This window comes from Panicum hallii, chromosome 3 (genome assembly GCF_002211085.1).
Source record: "Panicum hallii strain FIL2 chromosome 3, PHallii_v3.1, whole genome shotgun sequence".
Lineage (NCBI taxonomy): Eukaryota > Viridiplantae > Streptophyta > Magnoliopsida > Poales > Poaceae > Panicum > Panicum hallii.
Genome location: NC_038044.1, coordinates 12322512 through 12343751, shown reverse-complemented (window position 1 = coordinate 12343751; position 21240 = coordinate 12322512). Strand labels below are relative to the sequence as shown.

At 50.7% G+C, this 21240-nt stretch overlaps 3 protein-coding genes and 3 non-coding genes across 6 annotated transcripts; 2 read left to right on the top strand and 4 right to left on the bottom strand.

Moving 5' to 3' along the window:
* Positions 1-57: 57 nt before the first annotated feature.
* LOC112885695 lies at positions 58-2496 on the top strand. Its single transcript, XM_025951279.1, has 4 exons — positions 58-332; positions 435-528; positions 973-1182; positions 1550-2496. Exons 1-4 carry the CDS (start codon positions 234-236, stop codon positions 2260-2262), a joined length of 1116 nt encoding a protein of 371 aa, XP_025807064.1. The 5' UTR covers positions 58-233; the 3' UTR covers positions 2263-2496.
* Positions 2497-2707: 211 nt separating this feature from the next.
* LOC112888225 lies at positions 2708-2827 on the bottom strand. The gene has a single exon (XR_003227765.1). It is a non-coding gene; the product is annotated as a U5 spliceosomal RNA (small nuclear RNA).
* Positions 2828-3523: 696 nt separating this feature from the next.
* Positions 3524-3644, bottom strand: LOC112888224. The gene has a single exon (XR_003227764.1). It is a non-coding gene; the product is annotated as a U5 spliceosomal RNA (small nuclear RNA).
* Positions 3645-15502: 11858 nt separating this feature from the next.
* On the top strand, positions 15503-18464 carry LOC112883988 (serine/threonine protein phosphatase 2A 57 kDa regulatory subunit B' kappa isoform-like). Its single transcript, XM_025949269.1, has 2 exons — positions 15503-17219; positions 17819-18464. The coding sequence occupies exons 1-2, from the start codon at positions 16083-16085 to the stop codon at positions 18185-18187; spliced, it is 1506 nt and encodes a 501-aa protein (XP_025805054.1). The 5' UTR covers positions 15503-16082; the 3' UTR covers positions 18188-18464.
* A 177-nt stretch (positions 18465-18641) lies between these two features.
* On the bottom strand, positions 18642-18714 carry TRNAE-CUC. Its single transcript has one exon. It is a non-coding gene; the product is annotated as a tRNA-Glu (tRNA).
* Positions 18715-19199: 485 nt separating this feature from the next.
* On the bottom strand, positions 19200-20962 carry LOC112886513 (photosynthetic NDH subunit of subcomplex B 3, chloroplastic). Its single transcript, XM_025952431.1, has 6 exons — positions 20585-20962; positions 20347-20460; positions 20205-20258; positions 19975-20037; positions 19707-19769; positions 19200-19494 (listed from the first exon to the last, which is right to left on the bottom strand). The coding sequence occupies exons 1-6, from the start codon at positions 20804-20806 to the stop codon at positions 19459-19461; spliced, it is 552 nt and encodes a 183-aa protein (XP_025808216.1). The 5' UTR covers positions 20807-20962; the 3' UTR covers positions 19200-19458.
* Positions 20963-21240: the final 278 nt, after the last annotated feature.

Below are 21240 nucleotides of genomic sequence, written 5' to 3'. Positions count from 1 at the left end.
AAACCAAAACAGCATCTTCGCTTTCGCGTTTCGCGGGAGAGAGAACGCTTTCTCGCACGAATCTTGATGCGACTCTTGCGGCTCGCGCAACTCCGACATCGAGAGGCCCGAGCCCTAACCGCATAAACCCTTCCACCGCCGCGGCGCCGCCTCTTGTCCCCGTCGGCTCCTCCTCGCCGCTTGCGCCGCCCTCTTCTTCCCGGCCCCGACGCGCCACCGCCACGACCGCCGCGATGTCGAAGAAAGGAGGACGAGCGAAGAAAGCGGCGGGAGGCGGCGAGCTGTCCCGCTTCCTGGATTCGCATCTCCAGACCATCAACGACACCTTCCAGGTATGCCCCAATCTACCATGGTCTTGTCCCAGCTCCGATCCCACGCGAGAACCTAGCCGCGCCGCCCACACGCTTGACGCTTGTTCGTTCTTCGTGTTTCAGATGATGGCGGAGGCGGTTCCGGGGAGCTTGGAGCGGACGGAGTGGTCTGAGGTCGTTAAGCTCGGGGACCAGGTTTCCAGGCAGGCCACCGTCGGTAAGTGCAAAATTGAGCATTTTCATGTACTTAGTTTCTCGCGCTTTGATGCCAGAGCGTGCATATGTAGCTGAATTGATTGAGAATTTCTCTGGGTGTGCATAAGGAGTGTTTGATCTGGTTTATTTCAGGGGCAAGAATTGAAGTTTGATAGGTTAGGAAAATCTTGTTTTATTCGTTAAAAGAAGAAGAAAATCTTATTTTTGTCTGAATCAGTGCTCCTTAGGAAGTCAGGTTCGGGTGAGTTAGCAGTTACCAGATCGGTACATAGTTCCTCTGCTGAATGTAGTAAATTAGCTATGGTACCTGCATTGGTATTTGTTAATTTGCTTCTAGCTAGTTCTTAGGGTAATATAAACAGTCTATCCAGTTATGGTAGAGCAATCATGTTTTATTGACACTTTGCAATTCTGTTTGACGGCTGATGCCTGTCTTTTTCTGCAGCTGGAATGCTCTGGAGTGGTGACTTGCCTAATGTAGAGACCTTGAAGGAGAACATTGTTGCATATTTCAACATTCTACAAGGTTTCCTTTTGGTTTGCCATGGAAGCATGTTCGGTGTTGGACCTACTCTTCACAAGTCCATCTGTGGTTCTGCAAAGAACGTGGTTGACTCTAGCTTCTCATTGTTCAAGCATGCTGTTTCTGCTTATGGTATGTAAAAAACTGCCAAAGCTTATATGGTGCTGTTATTTGTCTAAAACAATGCCCCAAGATAGTCCGTACTGATTTTTATATGGAAAACTATTAGTCAGAATCAGGTATAAAGCAATGTTGATGATGAAAGAATCACGACTTAAAATTTCTGGTTTAATTGCACATATATGAAGGAGGAGAAGCATGTTACTTTTTATCGGTGTCAGTTGCGTCTGTATTGTGATTCTAGTCATGGTAAAGGACATCTGAAATAGCAATGAAGCAAATATCACATTCACAGACCTCGAGTCTTGTGCTTTATTTATTTTAATCCCTCAGAAGATTTTTAATTGGGCTAACAATCCTTTTTTTTACTCTGATGCAGAATCTCGCAGCCCTGATCGAAACACAACTATACCCCAGGTAACAGGAACTGTATGGGAAGCCTGTGCTGCTCTCAAGAAGGTGCCAACGTCAAACTGTACTGCCATAGGACGAGCCATGACCCAGATAGGTGTGTGTCTGAAAGATGTTCTCCGGGAGATGAAGGAACTCCCTATTGGTGATTCTGGTGATAATACTGCTGAAATATCTTCCAATGGTGCTGTTGACACCACAAGTTGTTCTGATAGAGATGAGATATCTGATCTTGATATGGATGATGATGATTTCACTGAAGAGGAGGTTGCTGTTGCTAAGTTGGTTGTCGCTGTGGTATCTGATTCACTGGTTGTAGTGAAAGAGGCGATTCGTTTCATTACTGGTTTGCTCAAGAGCACAGGTAACAAGAATGGGGCCAACGAGGACAAAGTTGAGCCAATGGAAAAATTGCTGAACCATTGCAAGGAGATTGCCGACCAGGTCAATGATCTTGGGGCTTCTGTATATCCTCCACAAGATACATCTGAGATGAAGCTTGCTGTAAAAAGACTGTATGATAGCATCAATGGAATGCGCAAGGAAATAGGACACCTTGGTGGCTCACCTGCGAACGCATTTGCAGCCCTTGAAGGATTCGAGAAGTGCCTTGGATCTCTGGAGGCCAAGTTAGGTGATGATGTGGTGGACGAGATGGAAAATCTTACTATTAGCCAGTAGCATGTCATGATAATGTTCAGATTTGTCATAGCAATGTTATACCAGTATGTCTTCTGATTTGGGCAATGGAAGAAGCTTTTGTTGTTTAAGGCTTGCGTCTCTGTGTACTCTTGTATCTTCCAGTGTCAGTAAGAAGCTCGGTCTGGTTTGCTGCAGCTTCTAGTTGGTGAAGCCACTGTCAAGGATCATCGAATCTGCGAAATATTGTTCACATTCCCTCGTTCGCTATTTTTACCATACTTTGTTATTTCGCCCCGTGGTTCTGTTAATGTGCTCTCCACAGATTCAGAATCACATAATTTTAAATTTAATTTGTTGCTATCATAGGACAGGACAGCACTCTCATAAAACTAACATTACAATAAACCAAGATCTACAAAAGCGTTACAATTTAACTATTGACAAACTTTTGAAACTGAAACAAATTTAAATTTGTTTTGCTGGCGCCCTCCTTAAATAGGAGATCGCCCTCAAAAAATTGGCGTATGCTGCTAAGTGTGGCGAGCACACGGTATTCCTTAGTAAAAGGCGAAAGAATAGTTCGCTATGTGCTCACCACGCAGCTGCGTGCTTTGGATCGGTGCCGCTGCCCTTCCTTTTGTAACACGCCAATAGTCCCATCACTAACAGCTTCACGATACGGCACTAAACATTATCGTCACGGTCTGTTAGCCCCCTTGGCTGTGCTTGTATTGTGGTGGGCTCTGATTCACCAGACCTTGGGCCCATCCGGAGATGTGTCCAGCGGAGTCCGGCCCGGCAAGAGGTAAGAAGAACCTCTCTGTGGTTTGGGCTCGCAGTGACCGGCCGACGCGCCTGCCTGTCTCCGCCGTGGGTGCAGCGTGCGCGATTCGCGCGTGCCGTGCCGTCGCCGTTGGTTTCCGGGCGATTCCGCTGCGGACTGCGCGCAGGCAAAGAGGCGTGGTGGGGGAAGGGGAGAGACGGCAAGCGGCACGAGCACCCATCCGCCCACCAAAGCCGGAAGCCCGGACCCCGCCCAATGCCACGCATTCTCTGCAACTTTCCAGGAGCTCCCGTCTAGTTTGCTGCAACTTTTCTGATGGGCGTCGGAAGCCATTGTTTTCTGCCATCGAACACGCTCGTCTGCCGGACTCCAAGTTTTGTAGTCTCGTTCTGGCATGTGGATCTACCCACTGGCCACCATGCTCTCTTAAGTAGAGGAAACGCGGTCTTTGGGGAGCATAATGTAGACAGAAACTCAGATCCGAAGGAATTTCGATTTTTTTTTCTTTTTGTTGGGGTCCTCCTTAAATAGGAGGACACCCTCAAAAAATAAGCGTATGCCGCTTAATTGTGGCGGGCACACGGTATTCTTTAGTAAAAGGCGAAAGAATAGTTCGCTCTGTGCCCACCACGCAGCTGCGTGCTTCGGATCGGTGCCGCTGCCCTTCCTCTTGTAGCGCACCCCGTAATCCCGTCTCCACTGCTCCCCGATGTGGTACTAAACCCACATCATCAGCTGCAACTCTGCTAGCCTTCCTCTCTTCTCCCCGTCCATTGCGGTGGGCTCCGAGTTTATTCTCCCCGTCTTGCCTTTGGGCCGGCCATCCAGCGATGCGTGCGCCAGAGTCCTTCGGCCCACCAAAGGTTACAGCATGGACGAACTTCTTCGCATGCCGGTGCCGCCGCGGCTTGCCGGCTTGTGCGCGCCTGCGCGCTCGGCAGGCACGGGCAAAGGGACGTGCGGGACAGCGGGAGGGGACGGACCACTCGCACTCGCATCACCAACAGTGGCCGGATCGGGCGGGATCACGGCCGGGCGGCACGGGGCACCCACCGCCCACCAGAGCCGGCCGGCCCCCGGCCGCCCAACGCCCAACGCCAGTAGAGTAGGCCACCACCACCAACACCGAAGCCCCAGTGCCCTCCACGCGCGCGCGTGCGCCCTCGCGCTCAGGGCGGCGGAACGGGGGGACCCGCCCGCGCGCGGCCGCACGCGCCGCTCGCCGTGTCGCGCGCCGGGCCGGCAGCGCCGGGCCGCGGACGTGGACCGCCGTTGAGTGCCCAATGATTGGGCTTATTTTACTCCGCTCCCCTCGCGCCGAGCTCGCGACTCGCGAGCACCGCCTTTTCCTCCTCCCCCTCCGCCGGTGCGCCGCCGGCTCCGCCGCGCCCCGGTCATCTTATCCTATTCCAGCACGCCGCCGCCACGCGTGGCCCCCTGCCCGGCCTCCCTTCCATCTTCCTTGGCTTCCAAGAGAGAACGACGGAGCAAAAGGCGGTTACGTGCTCCTGACGTATGTCGAGCGTGGACGACAGGAGCATGCACGCCCGTTGCGCGCGCTGGCCGCTCATTCGCCGCCGCAGCGGTCGACGACGTTCGTCGGCGCGAAAAAGGCAACGGGGGGTTGATTTTTCGAACGTTTGCTTCACGTCTGCGCTGGCCGCTTTAGCATGCAGACGACCTCTCTGCCTGCGGCTGACAGAGCAAAGCGGCCGGTGATGGCCGAGAGGCATTGGGCGGGCGTGGCAGACAGGTATGATGGGCTCCTTTCGGTGAACAGATTTTACTGATCATGAGTTGAGCAGAAAAAAGGCTCTCGGTAATCTACACTGCTGCCATCTCGCTGCGTATTTTTCTACCTTATCTGCTCCGTTGTCTTTCACATTCAATCCCAAGACTTCCATGTGACAGTAGTTGGTGTTCTTCCCCTTTCACTCTTCAGTCTTCGTTGACACTTTGCGGACATGTTGAATTGTGCTGCTTGCATATCAGTTTGTATCGCCCTAGTTACAAAAAGACCCGGCAGAATTAATCACAGTTTGCTCTCGGTGGTACAGCATTTCCTTTTGAGCCACGCTTCTCCCGGAAAGAAAACAAAACAACAAGAGGAGGACACCAGACACAAGCGAACAAAAGGAGGGAGATGCTCTGCTTTGCTTTACTGGGCTACACGGCCGCACAGCACCACTTCGCGTGCACATTCCCGGCCACCAAACGAAGAGAAAAAAGGGTGTTGGGCAAAGGAAGCCTCCCCTTTCGTTTTCTGCTCGTCGCCAGCTGAAAAATCAAGCTTCCTTTCCCCTCCTCCTCCTCCTGTGTCACGCAGCCATGCTCATGCATGCATGCATGCATCCTAAAGTTGATCACCAACCCAGAATTGACAAGAGAACAGACGTACACGTTGGCAGCCTCGCAGGGTCAGTGCATGCCCGCCGGCAGTGGCCAGCAGCCCGGCAGCACTAGCACCAGCCAATGCAAGCGGCCAGCCTTCGGAGTCTTTCGAAAGAGTGCGAGAGAGAATCTATCAATTTTTCTTTTGAAATAGAAGAATCCATCAAATTTGACCAGCAGCTGAAGCTTTCCGGCCTCTGATAAGAACTCCATTTGTGATAGGAACTTACCAGGAGTAGATGTATCTTAAAAGGATGCGTTTACTGCTGCCACCAGTTCATGCATTGCTGCATGTCGATCTGCCTAGCTGAGACGCACGCACAGACTCTGAAACTCACAACGGCAGCAGGTTGGGATTATTGTTTTCCTTTTTGACAAAAACATGCGATTATGTGTTGTCCTTTTCATTTTCTTTCTGACGAACAGCGGCAGTATTGTATTGGACATGATGAGCACCTTGATGTAGCTCACGGCAGCTCAGGGTCTCAGACCTTTTTTTCTTCGTCTTGTTTCTGAAGCAAGCAGCTGTGGATCATGACTTCGTCGTCCACGGCGAGCCCATTGTTTTTCTCGTCCCTCGAGACCTGCAAAGAAGCACTACCACACGCACCAACACTCCCATCCATTTGAGGCCTCTCTCCTGTCCTCAATGGCGCCGTTGCATGAAAGTCATCAAAACTGCCTGTAAACAAGCCTCGCCCTTCTCTTCTATCATGGGGAGAATCCTATTCTACACCAGCCGGCCGCTTTTGGGGAAAATCATTAACAAAGCAAAGGAAGGTTATAAAGTTGCATAAGACTGGGACCGTTCCTCTGACAACGTTAACACGCATGTTACCTCTACTTTGCAGGCTGGGAATGGGTAGAGAGAAAGAGAGAGATGGAGTGAGAGAGAGCCAGAGGAGACTAGAAGAGAGAAAGGGAGTGAAGCTTCCACGGCCGATTAAGCGAGGAGACGCTAAGCTAAGTGCATCGCACATGGGAAGTGCAGTAATGCTGAGGCCTAATCCCCCTTTAACAAACCCTAAACCCTACTAATCCGACAGATGGAAGCTGCACCATTGACAGGCCAATGGGTTGTCCTTTAATGAAGTGATCCCTGTCCGCACGAAAGTGAATCATCATGGATTACTTATTGTTTGCTTCATCCTCATGCATGCAGCTAGTCGTATAGCTCGGCAGGTAAGTTCGCCATCTTGTTAGGTCGAGTGACCCATTCACATCGATAAATAAAGTAACATATCAAGCATCTACAGAAGTAGTAGACCACAAGCAACGCTCACATTTATCTGCATGCAGTTTTCTTTGCAGAGAAGTAGCTCTCAACTTTTGTTGTGTCGAAAAGAAAAAGGACATGAGCTAAAAACTCATCCAAACTATTATTCCAAAGCACTGGCAAAAACTACGAACCTTCAAGAGCGCGTTCATAATTCAGCTATTTTGATTTTTTTTGTTCAGTATAGGTGCTCTTCAGCTAGATCTCAGAAGTGCACTGACAGTGACCTGGAAGCATAAACATACATGTATCCATCTCTTCCAACGTATAGAATTCAGTCCATGCGTTCTGCCGGTTCAATTCTTTGACCGGTTTGCCCGATAATCATGGGGACTTTTCTGGCCGCAATTATACCGTTTCCTCATTCTTCAATCATTTTGATCAATGGCAGCGCCACAAGGACAGAAAAGTATATTTCCCTTTAGCACCAGAAAAGCAAGCAAAGAGGGAGGAGGCGGCAGCTCGACAAGGCAGTCAAACAGAAAGCCCATTCCACCCCTCTCCCCTGTCCCTCTCCTCCCTCACCTCCCTCCATGTAAGGTCCATTTCTCCCTGCACCAACAACAGGCGCACACATGCCTCATGGCCCAGCACTTCAGTGGCAGTAATCAGTGTGCTGCTTGCTGCTGCACATTGGAGAAGAAAGGGGAAAAAAATCACCAGCGCAACACGCTCCGTTGTCCGTTCAGATTCAGTTTAGTACTAGTGTGTGTGTTTTCTCTCTCTTGTTTACCGCCCCCAACACGCCTCGAAAGGCGTGCAAGTGCGTTTTGGCGTTCCCCCACAAACATGCTTTCCCATTCTCCATGCCCCCACGATGCCACGGCCCATTGTTAAACCAATCGCTTTCTTCCCCCTCCAGCCCTCGCAGCCATCAGCCATGTGAGGAGCCTCTGTATATAAGCACCACTCTGTTCTTCAGTCTCTTGGCTTCCTTCCCTTCCCCTGCTCTGTCGTTCTATCTCTCTTGCAAGCCGCCAAGCCTCCAGCCCTCCCTCCCAGTAAGCTCACTCTCAGGAAGACACAGCCAGCAGCAGCTAGCCGTTCTTGCTTCCCCTCGCCGTCCCCTTGTCGGAATGGAGTTCAGGGCGAGCTCTAGAAGGAGTACCTGGCCAATGTGCGGCGACAGAGGAGAGGAACCGGACGGAAGGCCGCACAGATAGGGGAGAAGGGTGCGCCGCCTTCGGCTCCCACTGCCGGCTGGACCTCGCGCTCGCTCGACCCGCGAGCTGAGCACGGGGAGGAAGACGACGCAGATGGTGTGAGCTTCGTGGGGAATTGAGGCTTGATGGTCCGAGATATATATATATATCTCTCTTAGGTATCTTAACTAGCAGCTACCACTAATCTAGCTTTCCTAGCTACATCATTTTTCCCTCCTCTTTTTCTCCGCCCTCTTCTTCTCTGCTTCTGCTATTCTGAGAGGATCGGATGCGGTGTGCTTGGCTAGGTGCGTGCTCGCAATGCCAGGAGATCTCAATGGTCCTCTAAGCGATGTAATAATAATATTGGTAGAGGCAGTACCAAGTTGGGAATGCAGCGGTTGCATTTTGTGATGCCTTGTAGTCTCTGTGATTTTGCATTGTGTTCCATGCTGGTAGAAAACTTTCAGGAAATGACAGCAGGTACTCGTACATATCTTGGTCTCCTCTCTTGATGAGTCCATCAGCGCTAATACGCAGTGCGCTTGGTCGGTACCTCTCTCGAGTCTCGAATTCATATTCAGAAGCGCTTTTTATTTGGGTCCTGCGATGCAAATATTTTGTTGAGAATTAGTTGGAGGAGTAGAACCAAGTGCCGAACAGCTGGAAGTTGGGGTAAAAGCGCTAGATTCTCGAGTCTGCTAGTTTTCTTTTCACTTGGTAAAGCTCAGAAGCAATGTTGTACTGAGTTTGCTTTGGAAACCTGAACGCTGACAGTGTAATGTTGGTGTTGTTGCAATGCATAATGGGCATAATGGACCGGGTTATTTTGTCCCTGTAACTTGAAAAAAAGAAACTCAGAAGCAGAAGCAGTGAAGCACTTTTATCACTCTTCTGGACGGAAATGTGCTTAGTTTCTCTGATTTTCTCTATGTATCCAAGAAATGGTTTACACATGCTCCAAGAAGTTTTAGATGTCCTCAGTTGGTGTTGTTTTTGTGCATTTCACCTTCTCTATTAATACATAGACCAAAAAGAAGGCTACAGTACGTTGCACAATGCTGGTAAAATTTGCTCGGTAACGTGTCTCTGCAAGCTCATACAAAAAAGAAAAGAAAAGAGAGGGTTCGTTCAATTTTAGGGTAGATCTCCAACTAATTCTGATTTTTTTATAGGAGCTGATTCTCTGACAGAAGTGATTCTATGGCTGAAAATAATTTTCTTTGATTTTCTAGCATAAATTTTTAAAATCAAGATAGATAATCACTTCATAGAATCAGGAGAACCTATTTTCTTCAGCTCCCAGACTTTTAATTCATTTCAGAGAATCACTCCACAGAATCAGCAGACAATACTTCTCTCTGAAAAAACCTTTTGGTAGAACTTTTGGATTCATCGGAGAATTAGTTCTGGAAGGTCCGCCAAACGCACCCTTACTCTTGTGCCCGCCACAGCAATTCAGCCTCTTGTGCCCACAGCCACAGCAATTCAGCAAAGCCGTGAGAGCAGTTTCAGAATTCTGAATCCTAACGATCGAGGCGCCTACTGGCTACTGCTACAGTGCTACTCTACCGGCCGCAATCCCTCTGGTCGCGGATGCCCACGCATCAATTCAAGGCTACGCGGCGCGTCCATCCTCCTCCCACTGCTTCTCTTCCTGGGTTCCCTTTGCTCACGCCCCTTGCTTGATGCCATGGAGGCCTAGACCGAGACCTTGGGTGGCACAGCAGCCGCGCAGAGCAGACCTCCACGCTAGGCAAAGGCGATGGCAGGCAGGGCAGGGGCCGGCCCGGCGCGCCCGGGGAGGCGAGTGGCGAGGCGAGGCAACGGCGCCATGCTCTAGGGCAGAGCAGTAGCGCTGGGTTACTGTGGCTGCGTCGCCCGGGCTTTGTCGTCGCCTCCTCCGAACTCTGGCGGTTAATGGCTGGTGCAGGGAATATTCAGCGGCTGCGCAGGGGCCTGCCTGCCTGCTCGTCCATGCATGCATGCGACGCCCGTGCTCCGATCCCCTGCCCCTCGAGCCCTCATGGCCTCATCCTGCTGCCGCTGCCGCTGCCCGCTTTACGCTTTTGCTTTTAATCGCTGTGACAGCACTACGCCCCGCCTCGCTGTCGCCGCCGCTGGACCTGCCGGTGGCCTCGCGCCCTTGCCTCGGGTGGGGACGGATGGATCGGAGACGACGGATGGAAGCAGCCGCCAGCCGCCGTGCCCGCTCGTCCTGTTGTTATCTTGTCTGGCCTTTCGCCCATGTCCGCCCCGCGCCCTGTGCCGGTGCCCGTTCTCACAGAGAAAAACCTAACTCCTACCTCTTGGCAGTTGATATCCTCCCTCTGGAGCTCGAGACGAGCGACCAGGAGGAACGTTGGATGGATTGGGGATTGTTCTCATCTTCTTGGATGATTGGCGCTCGCCGCGGCCGGCCGGCAGCAGGGTGCTGGGCCGGGACGACATGCGCGGGGATGGAGGCGGACTGACGCTTGAGCTTGACAACACTAACTCACGGAGCGACGGCCACGCAGTAGGGTCCCCGCCCCGGCAGCGGCAGGCTCTTCTTCGTTCTCTGATCCACGCGTCACGTATGCCCGCACGGCGCTACCCGACAACCCACCACGGAGAGCGACGGGGCAGGCGTGTTGCTTGGAAGTATCCTGGCGTGCCGACGACGGTACGGTGCCCGCTGACGGGACTGACGGATCCTGAAGAATACCAGTACTTCACCATGCTCCTCACTTCTTCCAGTTCTCCCTCTGCACTTTCATTTTCAGCCTGAATTTCCTTTTCTCCAGCAATGTAGTATTAGATTTGTATGAAGCTGAGCTAGAAACCTCTCAGCACCTTTTCTTTGATTGTGTGGTAGCTAGACAGCTCTGGAAGAGTGTTTCTGAAGCCTTAAACACTAACTTAGGGAATAGTTTTGAATCTGTAGGGAGTCGCTGGTTTAGTAACAAGAAATTTCTAGTTCATAATATGCTGTCTTCTGCTACTTTATGGAGTCTGTGGAAACTAAAAAATGATTTATGCTTTTAGAATGCATGCTGGAGAAGTGTGGAAACGCTGCTCATGGCTATTGTGGTGATGCCACAGAATTGGACAATTCTATGCCCTGCCGAAAAGAAGAGCAACTTATCTGGAAGTATAGGAAAGCTAAAACAGATAGGATGCAGATATGGGAGGATTACTGGCTGACTAGAGGCATTGCGCCCTCCTCGCTGTCAACTTGGAGACTGAACGAGTTCTCCTGGGATATGGAGAAACTACCTGAAGATCTGCGGAAGCTCTACGAAGAAGACATGCTAAAAGATGGTAGCGACCTGGTGATGCTATCTGCCTGAAGTGTCCTTGTTTCCTGCCAGGAGTGGGGAGCGTTTTTAGACTTAGTTTCTTCAGTTGCTTCAGTGCTGTCTTTTAGTTCTCAGCTCTTGCTTTTCTCATTTTGAGAGGCTCGGCTTTTGCTTTCTATGGTTCGCTGAGCTCTAAAACTGTGGAATGGCACCCCCTTCTCAGCGCTGTAAACTGTTTTGGTCTTGACTTATAGTTAAGACGGGGTTGTCACCCCTTAAACTCTAAAAAAAGATTTGTATGAAGCTTGACACAGATTATGCGGTGGAGTGGAGTATTTGCCACTCCTAATCAAGCAGAGTATTCCATGCACGGTGTGCGTAGGTGGCTGGCACACTGGCAGGGTACATCGTCTGTCGTCTCTGCCGCGGTCTGGCGCCGCATGGTCCTGTCCAAGTCCAATACTGCGCGCGCTCCAGGTACGGGCCTCGCCGTCGCCGGGACAAAGTGTGTACTAGTGGCAAGCTAGCCCTGTTCTGCGGTTCTGCCCCGAGCGCGCACTGTGCAGTGTATCCCGGAAAGATCATGCGTGCATGCCATGCATGGCGGCATGGCGCGCAGCTCTGGGCAGAGTCAACGGAGCCGGTGCCGCAGCAAATGCGCAGCAGGGCTCGGGCCGCGGCTGCGGGTGCCGGATGGCTGGCTGGGCGTCTGGCTGCCGTCTCCACCGCCCCAGCAATCCTGCACCCCCAGCAGGGGCAACGGCCGTGAAACGTGGACACCGTCGATCGAGCAGAGCTGCCTCATGCTTTGCTTTCAAAAATTACCGGGTACTCGGTACTCCAGCTCAGCTCGACGCAGTACATCCAAATGTACAGTGCTTGGAACGGACGAGGTAAACCTAGGCGCTTTCCGTGATGCTTTGCTGCCAAAAGCGGCGACGTACACTGCGGTGCGCGAGTAAAAAAAAAAGGGTTGGACAAGGGGGGCGGGCACCGGACCGGCGGCAGCGGCGGCAGCAGCCGGCATGGATGTGACGCGGGCGTCAGGGGCTGGCGTGGCAGCGCGGACAAGACGTGTGATCCGCGAGATGCTGCTGCCGCCCCTCACGGTCGCAGGCTCGCAGCGGCGTTAAGGTGCGCCGCGCGACGGGAGGGGACGGGGCGGGGGCGGGGACCGTGCCGTGCCCCTGCCGCCGCCGCCGCGCGGGACGGCACACCACACCAGACGCGCGCGGGCGGAGTGGCGCTTGCTCGGTTCTGGCTGCCCGGCGCTGCGGCGTCGCAGAGTTGAGGGGCCGGCACGCGGGCGGGGGCGGGGGGGCGGGGCGTGCCGCGTGCGGTCTCGTACGGCGAGAGGCCGCGGCGGGTAGCAGGGCCCGGGCGTTGCCGGCACGTTACGGCTGGCGGCGCCTGCGTAAGGTCAACGCGACGAGGCCAATGGACGGCAGTAGACATGATTCGCTGTGAAACCTGCCCGTTGCACGCCGCATTGCCGCTCAATTGTGCTTCAAGCAATGAGGCAATCTGGCAGCCAGGGTGTAGCGCGTTACGAGATCTATCAACTCAGTAATTAGAGAATTGGGATATTTATGTTTATATGGTTGCCTTAACCAACCTGGTCGTTTGCAGTATGGTTGTGAGTATTCCCGCCTCTCACGCGGGCGACCCGGGTTCCATCCCCGGCAACGGCGATACTTTTTAATTTTTTGAGTAAAATGTATGAATGGTTACTGTATTTGTCAATGTGTATCAATTTGGTTATTATACTTAGAAAAATACAAATCGTGGCCACCAAGCTTATCTGATTGTAAGGATATGATCATTGAGCCCCATAATTCTACGTATTTATATGATGTAGTGTATGTATATCTTTTGTAGTGTATGTAAGTCTAATGGTGGCCAAATCGCAACAAACATATCTCCTTTCACCTTTTGTTTTCCATTATACCCCTCCCATCCCTAGTTCTTCCACCTATAACCTCCTCTATTGCCCCTTCTAATTATTCTAGAGAGAGAGCAATCACGCATCCATATACAAACATAGGGTGACAGGCAATACGATGATTAAATCAACCAAATATCATCTTCACACGCTCACCTGCTCAAGGGCCACTTTGGATAATTAGGCATAGCCAAACTTAATCCATATCATCAAAATGTGTATGATTAAGGATCTAATAACAGTATCTGTACAGCTGTACCGGTATAATGGCTATGTACCGGTTTAATGGCTATAATTTACACTTTTCTGAGTACGATGGTTAAATTGAAACACAAAGACAATTACAATCGTCATTCATGTATTTTACTCTAATTTGTTTGACCCTTTATTAGGTAGAATTTGGAAAAGGCTTTTGTGCTACTAGTTGGGCCTAGGCGAGGACAACGTACCGGAATGGGCTGGGCTGGCTCTCGATAAGCACAGTAGGCTAGCTGTAACTGACGACGACCCAGTACTACAACCGTCCACACTTTCTTCTCGTCGTGTTCCCTTTTTCCATGTTCTGCTGGTGTTGCTAAGGCACTTGGTTAAAATGATTTACCTTGAACGCCCCCATGACGTACTTGGTTAAAATGATTTAAATAATATGTCATATATGATAAACTGATAAGAAATGAAACGAGTCCTCACCGTAACTAAATCATTTCACCATATTCTAGATACGGAAATGAATTCCCCTCCCCTAGTAAATGGTTTCGCAAATACTATGCAGGAATGTAATTATGCATTAGAGGTTGTGTTTTATTCATCAACCCAACATGTTTAGTGATGCCGTACTTTCTTGAAATCGTGGGAACAGCCTGACGACGGGCATAGTCCCAGTGCTCAAGCTACATCTTCACCGATCTGTGACGTGTCTTCCAAAAGTCCTACTCTCTCCATCCTAAAATACCTATTTTTAGCATTCAAATTTTATCTCATAATATAGCTACTTTGAGTTTCTAAGTAGATTCTTTTATGCGAGGTCTAAAATATTCCTCCTTGCATGCAAATTAATTATGGCATGCAGATCTGCATGGAAGATAAATAAGAAAATTATAATTATTCTCTTAATTAGTGTACGGTAATTTAAAAAAGGGTAATATAGACTTTTATTTGCTATTCTTAATCTGTCAAAAAAACTCTAGAAGTAGCTTATATTATATTATAGGACAGAGGGGATTCATTTAATGTGTATGATAGAACAGTGCACGGGCGCTAGGTCATTTTTGGACAACTGTGTATCCTGCCTTTTGTATAGTGCACTGTGGCCGTAGCTTAACCCACCAGGATCACAGCTGGTACGATGACCATGCTGCCGCTGATGAGGCAATTAACACGGATCATGCCCTCTTTTTTGCGAGCACGAATGTACGACGGAGGTACAGCCGCGTGGGTGGAGGACCGGACCAAAGCCAAGATGGTCGGAGCTGAAAAATGCTGGAGGAGTTTGGATTTTGAAAATTCTGGAGTTGGACGAGTTCGAACTTTGGCCGCCACTCATCAAACTCCATCGGCAGCCTTTTGTTTTTATTTTTTGAGGGGCCGCATGCATAACACAATCCGCGGCGTAGCTGTTGACTTGCTTTCACTCTTGGTCTCGGCCTCTTGGGGGTGGTTTTGCATCAGCAACTCAATTCTTATCACTGTTGTTTTCACCGCGTACCCGAAAAATCCGAACCGAGAGAGGGGTACTCGCACTGTGTTTATGACGTATCACGGATAGATGCGTCTCCTGCCGTAGCGGACCATGCTTCAGGCCGCCGCACATGCCGTGTGTCTGGTGATCTACACCCATCTCATTCTCCCTCCCGACGCCGAGCCCCGCGGACGGTCTGGCCGCTGCAGCCCGGCAGCACACCCTGCGGCGAGACAGCGACGGAGCCGCACGGGCCGGTCCGGCGAGTGCCCGTGCCGTCACCGCCTATTTTACCGCCGGTGCCCCACGGCCGTGTGCTGAGGTCACGGGCGACGTGGGCGCGGCCGGCCATCCTGCCCCCGTCCGTGCGGGGTCGCGCGCCTCCCCCGATCCGGCGGACGGCCGGGATCTCCCCGTCCCCGCCCGTGACCAGCCACGGCCTTTCGAATTAAAGCGCCCGATCGCCGGCCGGTGCCGTGCCCAAGGACAAGGACGCCGATTAAAGCCTACCCCTTTGCACAGGGGCCCCCGCGGTTTCTCACAATCAGGTCGGGCTAATCATCGGTGTAGTGTTGAACTGTAGATTTCGAAGTAAAGCCAGGATTCTGGCTTTAAGAAAGCCCCGGATTTGGGGTGATTTGCTAATCAGCACGGGCCTCGCGAGCCGTACATCGCGATGGCGGCATAACTGGCCTAGTCCGTACACGCCCGTGATAAACAAACCATTTCCCGCACGAAACAGCAAGCAGGCCCTTCCCTTCCACTCCCCTTCGCATCCCGCTCCCCCTCTCCCTCGGCCCCTCTGCTCCTCACTCTCCCCCTTCCCGAGAAGCGGACAAAGCGCGGCGCTGCAGATTTCGATCCGGTTCCCAATGCCTCCCAGGCCCGTCGTCCTGTAGCTCCCGTCTCCGCTCCTCCATCTGCCGCGGCGGCCACGGCACGGCGCCTGGATCCGGCGAGCGCGTGGCCTGAAGCTCCAGATCCGAGCGAAGCCGAGCTCTCCGTGGCGACCTCTCGGCTCTAGCTCGGGGTTGGCAGCTGCCATTTCCCCCTCCCCTTCTTGTTCGAGATTTCAAGGCTGGTCTGTCCCATCTTTGGTGGCATTTGAGGTTGTTCGTGGTTTTCTTCGATTCAGTTTTGCATCTGCATGGTCCAGATTTAGCTGCATTTCCCGGATTGTGCTCTTCTGTGACAAAAATCTAAGCTTGTTTCCTCGGAAGTGTCTGGCTATCGCATTAGAGTAGAGTTGGATCTTTTTGGTTAGTAGCCCTGGTTCTTGCTCCATCCTGTGCTAATCTTGGTGTATTGGCGGCAAGCTCTACTGTTGCCATGGTGTTCGTGTGAAAAAAAGGGTTTTTGTCGAAGATGTGGAAACAATTTCTCAGCAAGCTGCCCCGGAAGTCCTCGGCCTCCGGGGACTCAGGTCAGTGCAGCAATGGCACCGGGATACAGCGCACGACCAGCTGTGGAAGCATTCCGCCTGGCCGCCCGGCTTCCGCCATTAGGCGCATGTCATCTGCCGTCTTCCCCTCAAGTGTTGTGGCTGGCATTGAGCCGTTGGTTTCCTTCAAGGATGTCCCAAACTCGGAGAAGCAAAACCTGTTTGTGAGCAAGTTGAGCCTGTGCTGTGTCGTCTTTGATTTCTCAGACCCGAACAAGAGTTCGGTGGAGAAGGATATCAAAAGGCAGGCATTGCTGGATCTTATAGAGTTTGTTGAATCTAGCAGTGCTCGCTTCTCAGAGGCGGCGATTGCTGCCTGTGCTAGGATGTGTGCCATCAACCTGTTCCGGGCGTTCCCTCCTAATTACAGGTCTGGTTCATCTGGTGGTGGTGAGGGTGATGAGGATGAGCCGATGTTTGATCCTGCATGGTGCCATCTGCAGCTTGTATATGAGCTACTACTGAAATTTATTGGATCCTCATCCTTGGATGCGAAGGTAGGGAAGAGGCACTTTGATCACTCATTCATTGTGAAGCTCCTTAATCTTCTTGATTCTGAGGATCCAAGAGAAAGGGATTGTTTGAAGACTATTCTGCACAGGATATATGGGAAGTTCATGGTACACCGTCCTTTCATCCGCAAAGCAGTGAGCAATATATTCTACCAGTTTGTCTTTGAGACTGATCGGCATAATGGGATTGCTGAGCTGCTGGAAGTCTTTGGCAGTGTCATTAGTGGCTTTGCATTGCCTTTGAAGGAAGAGCACAAGATCTTTCTTTGGAGAGTTTTGATTCCTTTACACAAACCGAAATCAGTTGGTTTGTATCTCCAGCAGTTGACCTACTGTGTGACACAGTTTCTCGAAAAGGACCCGAAGCTTGCAAGCTCAGTAATAATTGGTTTGTTAAGATATTGGCCAATAACAAATTGTCAGAAGGAAGTGATGTTTCTGAGTGAGATCGAAGAGATCTTGGAGTCTACCAGCCAGGCAGAATTTCAGAAATGTATGGTTCCATTGTTTCGGCGGATTGCTCATTGCATCACCAGCTCTCACTTCCAGGTAACTTACCCCGATAAATCTAATCTAGTAAATGTTCAGTTGCTTGTTGCAATATGCATTTTAGTAACCCAATTGCCATATGGAATTAAGATCATTCTAGATTAACTGTTGTATTTTGATATTTATGTGTTTACTATAGTAATTCCTACCACTTGTACGACAAACCTAATCTTATTGTTGGTGATTCATGATCACAAATACATTTGCTGGTCATCCCTGATTCTGACAGCCAGGTTATTTTACTCCCTTCATGCCTAACGTTTGTAGGATATAACTTGTCAACATGCCAAATGAATAACATTTGTCTGATGATCTGAAATAATTGTGGACATTAACATTGGGCAATCATGTCACCACTTAATCATGCTACGGATAGGGGCCCCCATATGATGTTTAATATGGCAAACATCAGTCATTTGGACCAGCATTAAGCACAGAAATGATCTCAATATAAAGCACGTTAGGCTATCCTGGTCTTTAAGGTTTCTTTTGCTGTTTTTTTTTATCCTGGCTGTTGCCTTGACAAATCCTTGTTGGTGACTTTGTTTGTTGCTGTTGTTGTCAACTTGACATTGCCGTAACAAGTTGTATTGTTTCAGGTTGCTGAAAGAGCACTCTTTGTATGGAACAATGATCACATTATCAGCTTGATCGCGCAAAACCGCCAATCCATAATGCCTCTCATTGTTCCAGCATTAGAACAGAATATTCAGAATCACTGGAACCAAGCAGTCCTTAATCTGACAATGAATGTAAAGAAGATGTTTTCTGAGATGGACGAGGATCTCTTCTCATCATGCCTGGATAAGTACAAGGAGGACGAAGAAAAGCGAGCGTCGTTAGAAGTGAAGCGGAAGCTGACCTGGGAGAAGCTCGAGTCAGCTGCAGCTTTCCAGCCAGTGACCGGCCATACAGCCATCCTAGTGGGACACCAGCTGTCAGCAAATATGATCGCCACCCTGATCTAGCTTATGCCTTATGCACGCTGGAGAATCAACGGTGCTCTTCACCCTTTTGGCGAAGTGCAGCTAGTGTAGCGTTTGTTATTTTCCTCTTGTTTATTTTTCCATTTGTCAGTATGAGTAATCAGTGTTTTAAGTTGTAACTATTTTCATATGTTTATGCTCTCAAGGCAAGCATACCTGTAATTCAAGACTGCTGAGTGCTCTCACTCTTTACATGTATCCTTGCCTGCCCATGGATGAGCAAGTGCCCTACAATTAAATTTCACTTTTTGCTCTCCTATATGGTTGATTTTGGCAATAAGGGTGACTGATATGTGGAACCATTAAGTGCAATTTAGTTCCAAAATGGTCATGGATGCTTCCAAATGAAAAGGTTAGGATGGTGATGACATACCTGGTGTTCCAAAAAATAAGTAAAAACGTAGGAATGGCAATAACACCTTCGGTGTTCAAAAATTTCCGTTGCCGGGACTCGAACCCGGGTCTCTCGGGTGAGAGCCGAGTATCCTAACCAGCTAGACTACAACGGATTGCTGGACATGGCTTTACAACGTTTTTATAATACGCATTTCAAAACCAATCTCACAAAGCACACGAAGCTATTCGTGGATAAACGATCACTTTTGCAGATTGACAGAAACGCGCCACACCCACTAAACCCATCACCCTACGCTGTTTTACCATGGGACAATTTTCAGAATCGCCGCATTCTGTCTCTCTAGAATGCCACATTGTTTCTCATGAGTCATGACAAGGGGGATAGAAAAGAGTTGGTATTGCTGAAGCAGCCTGAGCAACTGTAATACTGGTGCTCATGGTTTAGAGCATCTCCAACAGTAAATGGAGTTCGCTTTAGCATGAGTTGAACTGGAATTCAAACCCCCTTCAGTTTTAAGGTTCCCAGCGTAAATGGAGCAACAGAATGCCACCTACCACACTTAGTAGTGGCTATACACGTTCAGGTTAAGAAGTCACATCTTCACGTCGAGGAACACGCAGAAAAGACACGTTTAAAAAGACTGTAATGCCCTGCCTTCGCATTTTTGTTTCGAAAAGACTAGCACTAACATGTACTGCACATGAATTCTACAGCGATATACTTGTGGGCCGAAGCCCAAACTTGCAAAGTACGTATCAGAGAACTGATAACAAGCGCTGTGATGAGGCAATACTTTCTCTTCACTAGTGCACAGTGCATGACATTTAGTCAGATACAGCTTGATGACCACATGCTATCAGACTCTCAGTACATCGAGTAGTGTGGTGCCGCACAATCATTTCTTCCACTGGGGCAGCCGTTGGACCACAACCTAAAGACATAGCAGTGCAAATGGTCAAGTACTTCATAGAAAAATTGTGCATTATGCATAGCACCTTTGAAAAAAAAATGGTGAGTAACTGCACATAGGTGGGCCCAGTTTAATTTGGCATAGTAGTTAAGTTTGTGATGGAAAAGAATAGGTCCAGTGTCTACAACACGTTCAGAGTTAAGTGCAAAAGGGGTGGGGTTGATGAAACATGCCTTGCCGGAGTTCTCTTTGTTGCCTACAATAGTCTGACAAGCTAGCCTCCATGACTCCGGTTTCTGTCAAAGACAGAGAAACGAAAAGAGCACGGTTAACTCACAACTCATTTGTCCCAGAGGCCAGAAACACTTTCCGTTTCCTAAAAAAACTGACAACTCATTTGCATGTAAATTCCAAAGCAGCTAACTGCAGACTCCAGAACCAGAAGAACAATAGAAGCACTGGTGCGCCATTGAGCGAACTGAAGAGTTGAAGACTGCCTACCTTCTTCAGGTACCGGTTCTCGGTGTTCGTCCTTTCATTTAGGAGCTCCTTTCCATCGAGGATCTGTAAATTCACAATACCCAACCTTTGGGTTAATCCAGTTGCAGATCACAATGTCCATTCTCAGTTGCAATCATTTCAGATTCACTTCAGGTCATAATCACACCACTCGTGGCAAGACAGTGAAACAAGAACAACACATGTTGTCGCTTAGGGAGGAGAGCAAGTACCTCGACGATGCAAGTGCCGCAGCTTCCGCCGCCGCCGCAGTTCATCACCTTACCCTGCAAAACAGCAAGGCCACTCTCTGTTAGACTATGCTGCGGTGACAAAAATCTGACGAGAAAACTGACGAAAGCAAGGGAGACCCACGTATGCGGCGTAGAGCTCGATCTTGTTCTCGTTCATGACGTCGCGGAGGAGCTTCTCGCCGCTCGCCGCCTCCGCCCGGTCCACCGGGTAGGAGCCGTCCGCACCCGGCTTCGGCTAATCGCACGCCCAACCGAACACGAACATCAACGGCCGCACCAGACTCAACAACCCACCCAGCACAAACAAGAGAATTGCATTTCCAGATTATATGATGAGTGCTAATTAAGGAGAGGCTTACCCCGACGAACTCGAGCTCGATCTGGGGCTTGGGCGGCGCCGGCGCCGGAGCACCCTGGGACAGGTTCGGCGACGCGCTGGAGCATCTGATGGTGGCGACCCTGAAGGGCCTCGGGGCGCGGTGGCCGCTGGCGGAGACGCGGGAAGAGGAGGCGGAGGCGGAGGCGGTGAAGGGGTGGGAGGCGAGCGCTGCTGCCACGGAGGCAGAGCTCGTGGCCGCCATGGCTCTGGCCGCTGCTCTTTTTTCTTTGGGTGGGGACGTGGCCGCGTCGGCGTTGGTAGGTTGGTTCGTTTGAAACGCGGCTGGTTTTTTATCGTCCGCGCGAAGGTGTGGTGGCGCGTGGCCGAGGCGCGCGCGGGGTCCGGCCGTCGGCGGCTCGGTTCCCCGGTGAGGCCTCGCGCGTCCGCAGGGGGACACACCGCACGGGTGGGTGTCTGGCGGCTGCCCGGTCTCGGTGGAAGCGTCTGGCTTGCTCCCGAATTTGCCGTTCCTTGTGTTCGTTTCTGCCACTGGGCTGGGCCGAGCCGTAACGCGCAGCCTGTTGTTGAGCTGGGCCATTTCCGGGGTGCTGTGCTTTGGGCCCATACGTAAGCCCACACGTTATCAGCTGGCGGCCTGGCGCCCATTGCTGAACGCCAGATCCTTGGCGAACCCTG

Excerpts from the sequence above, each read along its gene's own strand:
- LOC112883988 (XM_025949269.1), top strand. The coding sequence starts at position 16,083 with ATGTGGAAACAATTTCTCAGCAAGCTGCCCCGGAAGTCCTCGGCCTCC. Across the intron at positions 17,220-17,818 it reads TCACCAGCTCTCACTTCCAG|GTTGCTGAAAGAGCACTCTT; the intron begins GTAACTTACCCC and ends GTATTGTTTCAG.
- LOC112885695 (XM_025951279.1), top strand. The coding sequence starts at position 234 with ATGTCGAAGAAAGGAGGACGAGCGAAGAAAGCGGCGGGAGGCGGCGAG. Across the intron at positions 529-972 it reads TTCCAGGCAGGCCACCGTCG|CTGGAATGCTCTGGAGTGGT; the intron begins GTAAGTGCAAAA and ends CTTTTTCTGCAG. Across the intron at positions 1,183-1,549 it reads GCATGCTGTTTCTGCTTATG|AATCTCGCAGCCCTGATCGA; the intron begins GTATGTAAAAAA and ends ACTCTGATGCAG.
- LOC112886513 (XM_025952431.1), bottom strand. The coding sequence starts at position 20,806 with ATGGCGGCCACGAGCTCTGCCTCCGTGGCAGCAGCGCTCGCCTCCCAC. Across the intron at positions 20,259-20,346 it reads TCGAGCTCTACGCCGCATAC|GGTAAGGTGATGAACTGCGG; the intron begins GTGGGTCTCCCT and ends GCTGTTTTGCAG. Across the intron at positions 19,770-19,974 it reads AGAACCGGTACCTGAAGAAG|AAACCGGAGTCATGGAGGCT; the intron begins GTAGGCAGTCTT and ends TGTCTTTGACAG.